The 8,082-nt window shown below is 35.4% G+C and overlaps 1 protein-coding gene across 2 annotated transcripts; it reads right to left on the reverse strand.

Moving 5' to 3' along the window:
* Positions 1–5,779: 5,779 nt before the first annotated feature.
* LOC118751290 (geranylgeranyl transferase type-2 subunit alpha) lies at positions 5,780–7,870 on the reverse strand. 2 transcript variants are annotated; one of them, XM_036486073.1, is made up of 4 exons: positions 7,009–7,870; positions 6,382–6,756; positions 6,290–6,323; positions 5,780–5,864 (listed from the first exon to the last, which is right to left on the reverse strand). In XM_036486073.1, exons 1-4 carry the CDS (start codon positions 7,793–7,795, stop codon positions 5,825–5,827), a joined length of 1,236 nt encoding a protein of 411 aa, XP_036341966.1. In that variant the 5' UTR covers positions 7,796–7,870; the 3' UTR covers positions 5,780–5,824. The 2 variants fall into 2 exon arrangements, with proteins under 2 accessions (XP_036341966.1, XP_036341965.1); XM_036486072.1 differs by having other exon boundaries at positions 6,382–7,870.
* Between the last annotated feature and the right edge of the window lie 212 nt (positions 7,871–8,082).

Consider the following 8,082-nt stretch of genomic DNA (forward strand, 5'->3'; position numbering starts at 1 on the left):
TTTTTTTTAATGTCTAATATACTTAAGAATTAAGTATTTGAATAAAAGAAAATATGCTCCAATAGATTGGGATAGTAAAATGCAAGAAAATTGTCAAAACGGTTTTATAAATAAGTGTGTTTCATTTAATAAATAAGTGTGTTTCATTTAGTGTGTAATTTTTTGAAAATGCAATAACGAAAATGAGGCTGATTCCAATAAGATTTTATATATTTTTATATTTACAAAACTTTCATTTCAAAGATATTGAGTTTTATCAAATGTGGTAAATATATATCAAAGGGTAAATTTCTTTGTTTACATTTTCTGACATTACAGTCAGCTATGAGAGAGCTCGACTGAATTGTCACTTCTACCTTGTTGAATATGCCTGGATTTTACTCACAAACTCACACACACATTTTCATTTTCAATCTCAAGCAACAACAATTTCGAACAATTTCAATTTTTTTATTTTCACTTTTATATGATTTTAAAATGCTGGAAAACTTAAAAAAAAATCATGGCCGACAAATTGAGAGAACGGTTCTACCTTGCTATGTTTTTATCAAGGCATATTCAACAAGGTAGAAGTGACAATTCAGTCGAGCTCTCTCATACCTGACTGTAATGGCAAAAAATGTTAACGAAGAAATTAACCCTTTGTTATGCATTTACCATATTTGATAGAACTCAACATCTTTGAAATGAAAGTTTTTGTAATTATGAAAATATTTAAAATCTCATTAGAATCAGCTTCATTTTATTTATTGAATTTTCGGTTTAATGTAAATATGGGAATGCATACTTACACAAAATTACACAATAAATGAAACACACTCATTTATAAAACCGTTTTGACAATTTTCTCGCTTTTACTATCCCAATGTTTTTGAGCATTAATTTCTTTATTGAAAAACTTAATTCTAAAGTCGCTATTCGTACCTCGTCATAGTCAGCCGGTGGGACAGCTACTCCATCATCATTCACAATACGCCAAATCTTGGAAAAGACCCGCGAGAATAGGATCGACACACACCATCTATTTGTCGATTTCAAAGCCGCTTTCGACAGCACGAAGAGAAGTTGCCTTTATGCCGCGATGTCTGAATTTGGTATCCCCGCGAAACTAATACGGCTGTGTAAAATGACGTTGAGCAATACCACCAGCTCCGTCAGAATAGGGAAGGACCTCTCCGAGCCGTTTGATACCAAACGAGGTTTCAGACAAGGGGACTCCCTTTCGTGTGATTTCTTTAATCTTATGTTGGAGAAGATAATAAGAGCCGCAGAACTGAACCGCTCAGGCACAATACTTTATAAGAGCGTACAATTGCTGGCGTATGCCGACGACATCGATATTATCGCTAAAAACAAGGGCTACGTCTGTTCTGCCTTCTCGGGATTGGATAGAGAAGCAAAGCGAATGGGTCTGGTGGTGAACGAGGACAAAACGAAGTATCTCCTGTCAGCACACAAACAGTCAGAGCATACGCGTCTTGGCACCCACGTCACTGTTGACAGTTACAAGTTTGAAAAAGTAGACGACTTCGTTTATTTGGGAACCAGCATTAACACCAATAATAATGTCAGCCTTGAAATCCAACGGAGAATCACTCTTGCCAACAAGTGCTACTTTGGGCTGAGTAGGCAATTGAGAAGTAAAGTCCTCTCTCGTCGTACAAAGATCACACTCTATAAGTCACTCATCATGCCTGTGCTGGTGTATGGCGCGGAAGCATGGACAATGAAAGCATCTGATGAGGCGGCTCTTGGAGTTTTCGAGAGAAAGATTCTGCGAAAGATTTACGGACCTTTACGCGTTGGTGATGGCGAATATCGCAGACGATTTAACGATGAGCTGTATGAGCTTTACAACGATATAGACATAGTGCAGCGAATTAAAATTCAGCGGCTCCGCTGGCTTGGCCATGTCGTTCGGATGGACAGAAACGCTCCTGCTCTGAAAATATTCAACGCGGGCCGCGATGCTGGTAACAGAGGAAGAGGAAGGCCTCCTCTGCGTTGGAAAGACCAGGTGGAGAAGGACTTGGCTTCACTTGGCATTTTCAATTGGCGTCAGTTAGCACAGAAGAGAAATGACTGGCGTGCTGTTTTGGACTCGGCCAAAATCGCTTAGGCGGTTACAGCGCCAAATAAGAAGAAGAGAAGAATTCTAAAGTATATTAGTCATTAAAAGTTTGATTCTTCTAAATTTACATCAGAACTTAACTTCAATAATTAAGCTATTAAATTTTTGCTATTCGAAATTTTCTTTCCATTAAATTTATTAAAAATTACTTTCAGTTTCTTTATGTCAACAAGGAATACTGGTTTAGGTTTTATCAGACCACCATTTGAAATTTGGCCTATCCATGTATGCATATGAAAGGGAGATTTTCTTTTCATATTCGGTATGATAAATCCTGCACCTGGGACCAAACGCGTCCACTTAAAAATACTCGGCTGCGATGGGCAACAAATAAAGTCACGACCACACGTGAAGAGTCTCCTAATGAAACATCGCAGCAATTTGCCCACCGTTGCCGCTTCACTTGACAATTCGAATGCTTAAAATAACGCACAAGTTTGTTGTCCAGGCTCTTGACTAACACAACGCAATTTTATTAGAAGTCAAATGGCTAACAACAACAACGAATGTTATTAAATGGAACTACCTATTTTTTTGTATCATGCAAGGCACATTAAACAGGTAGTATCCGTAGAGCAAAAACAACATTTGCGTGTATTTTGTTGTTGCTTCTGGTATCGAAAGTGTCAACAACTGTTCTGAATTTTTTCTTCTAAATCAAAGGGTGCCATGTGAAATACAAAAATTAAAAAAAATTTAAATTGGAACAAATAAAAACTGTTGCAACTTTCTTTCCTAGTAAATTTGTTTGCTTCTCGAAGCAATGATCCATCCTTTACAAGGGCCAGTAATCAGCGGTTGTGCTGCTGAGTTGGGCGAACGTTCCAAAAGCTGCTATTCAATCGCTTGTTTTGTATGGAAAAAGGTTTCGCATGCAAATGGATTTTAACAATTCAGAATTTTTGTGAGAAAAAATTAAAAATATTTGACATTTTCGAGACCAAATAATTTGAAAATAAATCAAATCAGCTGCTCTACTGATACTACCTGTTCAATGTACCTTGGTATCATGAGTAGAACCCATGGTACAATAATTACAGGTATTGTCCGATCTGCCTTAATTGAAAAAAAAATCATTGTTGCCCACACTAAAAGGTTTACTGTAAGGCAAATGGGGTATTTCTATTCACCATATACCATGTAGCCATGTATTTTTCTAAAACAAACCTTCTTGCAGAGAACTTATTTAATTTGAAAAAGCCGAACAAATATTTAGCTTATTAAACAAAACAAAAATTTTTATTGCTCAATTTATTTTAGAAGTTTTTTCTTAAATTGAGCGAAAACCCAAAGCAAAGCCTCCCATGATAAAAATCAAGGCATAACAGGGTAGAAGTGATTTCGACATTCCTCTCTTTCGAACTGCGACTGTAATGTTAACTCTTAACCCTATACAATTCAAAATTTTAATTTTTTAATTTCAGTTTTCAATTTTGAGCTGTGCGACTGATTTTAAATACATACATACAAAAATAAAATGAGAAGGAATTACGAGCGCTGCGCTCTGTGTAGCAAGAGCCAGGACAACAAACTTGTGCGTTATTTTAAACCTCCTAATTGTCAAGTGAAGCGACAAGCTGCGGTGTTCCATTAGGAGACTCTTCGCGTGTGTGCGAACACCATTTTAGTGGCAGTGACTTTATTTGTTGCCCATCACAGCCGAGTATTTGCAAGCGGACGCGTTTGTTCCCAGGTGCAGTACCTCTACCATACAAGTCCCCAATGCTTGAGTTATCTGAAGTGTCGGCCGTTCCTGAGGTGTCTGTGGGGACGAAGTTAGCTGTTGATGCACAGATTCAAACTGAGTAAGTCTGCCATAAACAAGCACGACCGGATCCACGAGTACATTAACATATACATATAAGCATATACATATACATATATACATATAAATTTACCGCTTTAGACCACCATTTACTGTTATAAAATCGACGTTCTGGTTCTTAACATCCCTTTTCCTTTTTTTCATAATGCCATGTGAAAAGAGTCGCGTTTTTATTTTTCATACATAGCTGGATTTCTCATACGGAAATTAAGCATTACTGAATATGAAGAGAAAATCTCCCACTCATATACATGGATAGACCAAATGTCAAATGGTGGTATAATAAAACCTAAACAGAAATACTTGTGGACATAAAGAAACTAGAAGTAATTTTTAATAAATTTAATGGAAAAGAAATTTCGCATTGCAAAAATTTAATAGCTGAACTATTGAAGTTAAGTTCCGATGTAAATTTAGAAGAAAGAATCAAATTTTTTTTTTTTTAAATGTCGAATATACTCTAGAACTAAGTATTTGAATAAAAAAATAAATGCTCAAAAACATTGGGCTAATAAAAACAAGAAAATTGCCAAAACGGTTTTATAAATTTACATTTACATTAAACGAAAATACAAAAACTAAAATGAAGACGATTTTAATGTGATTTTAAATATATTCATATTTACAAAAACTTTCATTTCATAGATATTGAATTTTATCAAATATGGTACATGCATAACAAAGGGTTAATTTCTTTATTTACGTTTTTTGACATTACAGTCGGGTATGAGAGCTCGACTGAATTGTCACTTCTACCTTGTTGAATATGCCTTGATAAAAATATAGTAAGGTAGAATCGCTGAGTCACTTAAAATTCTTGACGTTTCCAAACAATTTTTTTAATTTTACTCACAAACTCACACACACATTTTCATTTTCAATCTCAAACAACAACAATTTCGAACAGTTTCAATTTTTTTATTTTCACTTTTATATGATTTTAAAATGCTGGCAAACTTCAAAAAAAAATCATGGCCGACAAATTGAGAAAACGGTTCTACTTTGCTATGTTTTTATCATGAAGCCTCCTATAAAGGCTGATTTTCACTCTGTCAAACTCAGTGGCATTTGTCGTCAATTAAGTGAAAACACATTGCCAAATGTGATTAAAAAATCGGTTTATCGACTGATTTGGGTGCGGATAGGTCTTTAGTCGTGTGAATGCGCTGCTAAGTCGGCTATATGTGTTTTTGTCCTATATCATCGGTCAAGGTATGGATAAAGGAGTTAAAGTTGTGTCAAAATATGTCGCCAAATTTCGGCGTCAAAATATGACAGTGAAAACCAGTCTTAAGTAAAAGAATCAACAATAAAATGCGTCACAATGAAAATAAGGGAGCTCGAATTTCAATGTGAAGCAAAACTCTCTGGGAAGACAATACCTTTAATAATTGCACCATGATATAAAACCCAGTTGAGGTTGAAGAAAACATGTTTTCTCTTAACTTTTTATCGGCTTGTGGAAACTTTCGAGCCTTTTAATTACAAAATGTGTGCTTTAAAAATATTTTAGCTAGACAAGAACAGCTGTTTCATTTAAATTCACAGCAAATAGTAAACAAATACCGCTGTCATTCACAATAGTACATCTATCGGGCGTGTGGAAACCGTAATATGAAACATTCTATACGATATGCTTGCAGGCGTCTATCGTCTATATATGTGTGAATAAATCGTTCCCACTGGAGTTTTGGGAAATACAATCAATTTTTGTATAAACCTGTTTTTATTTTATTTTATTTTTGTTGATCTTGTTTTTCTAATTTATTATACATACACACAATTAAACCTGCAATAATACTATTTTTTTACATTTTGCTTGCAGATTAAAGGTTTCGCGTTTCTATATTTTCCTTGTGTTGATTTATTCACTGAATTCGAACCAATATAAATACGACCAATGAATAACTGAAATAAGAAGTTGCACGAATTAGTGATACATATATGCCGGTAATTTTTATAATACACAGTATCCCTGCAAACCATTTTTTAAAGTATTCTGAGTTGTAGAGAAATTTAAAAAAATTCGTAAGATATCCGATTTTTGTATAGAATTTTCTAAAATGAAATAAACTGTGCACCCTTAAATTCACTTGCGCAATTTCGGAAGAAAATCGGTGAAGCAATGAAAATTATGCTGCTAAGAATTTCTTGAAGATTTTTTTTTTTTCGTAAAGTAATTTCGATTTTCGATTTCGTGTCAACCACTTCATATAACTTTCTTTGAATATTAGTTTTAAAAAATCGTTACAGAAATGAGATACTCCTAAAGATTTCGTTAAGATTTCGAGAACTTTGGTTTGCAGGGCTGAAATGTATAAATATGTACATACCTTGTATGGATGAGATTTTTTACTTCATTTATACCTAGAAAATTTACTTTACAATTTTAGAGATTCAAATCCAAAAAGTTTTACATCTTTACAATGATTCAAATTTTCCGGCAGCAAAACGTTATCTACTATACAAAAGTACTGTTGATAGAAAAGCGCATTTAGTCGCTCTTCATGGCGCAAGTCCAGCGTTTTTGGTACATCTTGCGAGTCAGCCCAGTCTGAGAGACCTTTCTCTAGAATCCACTTGGAACTCATGTCAAGGTAATAGTTCTTACGAAGCGCATCGACTTTTTGAAGTGTCGCAAGAATTTGCAAAGATTTGTCGTGGTATCGTTGAGGATCAATAGCGCGCATTAGAAGCGCGGATGTCAACAAGGTCCATTTGCTATCAGGTTCGTATTCTAATAAGCTTTGGCAAGACTCTAATTGTGATTGTAATTCATTCAAAATGCTTCCTGTAAATACTAAAGACTGATTTGGTTGTTTAAAGTAGAATACACTTTTGTTATAGGGTTTTAAAACAATTCGTTTTTCTTCTATATCGGGAATTTTTATATTCAGAATAGTGTCATTGATATCTGGTACGAGATGAGTTGCTTTATTAGATTGAGAATACACCCAAGTGGTGTCTGCCTCAGTGCCGTTTAAAGGCTTCCAATTTTTAAGTTTTATATGTATACTATTGTTTGAATCCGTTAACGCTATATTTGCATTACCTAGGATTATAGGATTAGTGAATGCAATAACTGCATGGTTATTGTCGTGTCGGAATGCACATACATCTAGCTCTTGTCTGGAGTAGCCCAGTAACCACCGTTGGTAAAACCACGCACTGCTATCTTTTGGATCCGTAAAAGCGGCCGTAAGAACCATCTCTAGCTCTTCTCTCAGTTTTGACTCGCTCATGGCTTGTTTAGGAGTATCTCCTTTATAAGGATATAAAATAGGCAACAATAAACTGCGGTGATGCCACGACGAGTAGTTTGAAAAATTGGCTTTAATTTTTTCCGTGCAAAAATCAAGTTCATTCTGTCTAGAAACCTGTGCTCTTACCGCTACATAGCGCCGATAGTCCCATGTGTGAAAGTTTCGTTCGTCCATTTTCAAATATTTGCTGCAAAGTTGTACTTCACGTTCCCAATTGGCGTTTGGACTATGTTCCAAAATCCAGCACCGATGGTGCCAACCGTTGTAGGATTTGGGATTTACTAACAAGCACTGCTCGCTGAAGTTTAATTCCGCATCATAAACCCCGTTTTTCTGATCTAAATTCGTCTTCTTTTCGACGCATTCACGTCTAATGTTCCACAATGTCGTGACATCGGGATTTCTTAGTAAGATTTGTGAAGTTAGTTGCAACATTTCGTCATCCAATTCTTTTCGCCGCCGTTTATCTTGTATTTTGGACATCGTGGAATTATAGGCTTTAACCTTCAAAGCTTGCTCCTTTTTCTTGCGTTCACGTTCCTCCTCGGTGGTTCGAACTTTAAGTCTGCCGTGCATTTTCTATTAATTTAAGAATAAAGGATGGCGACAGAAGTTATAAAAACCGACAGATTCATTAATGATAGGAATGCAATTTCATCATCGATATTTCATAAACATCGATATTTTAACATCGGTGTTAAGTCTCCAAAAACATCGATACATCGCTCAATGGGCGTGTTCATAAGAAATCGAAGGTGCCTAAGGCAGAGACATAGTGTTGCGACGAAGAGATAATTGCGACAAAAACAAACCTTTATATTTCAATATGGCAGAACATGGTAAAGCGAAAAGCGAAGAAAGCG

The sequence above is a fragment of the Rhagoletis pomonella genome, unplaced genomic scaffold (assembly GCF_013731165.1).
Source record: "Rhagoletis pomonella isolate Grant_MI unplaced genomic scaffold, Rhpom_1.0 Rhpom_scaffold_00633, whole genome shotgun sequence".
Classification (NCBI taxonomy): domain Eukaryota; kingdom Metazoa; phylum Arthropoda; class Insecta; order Diptera; family Tephritidae; genus Rhagoletis; species Rhagoletis pomonella.

Coding starts and splice junctions, on each gene's coding strand:
- LOC118751290 (XM_036486072.1), bottom strand. CDS start 7,795: ATGCACGGCAGACTTAAAGTTCGAACCACCGAGGAGGAACGTGAACGC. Junction 6,324..6,381: donor GCCGGAAAATTTGAATCATT/GTAAAGATGTAA, acceptor TAAATTTTCTAG/GTATAAATGAAGTAAAAAAT. Junction 5,865..6,289: donor AAAAATCTCATCCATACAAG/GTATGTACATAT, acceptor TTCTTATTTCAG/TTATTCATTGGTCGTATTTA.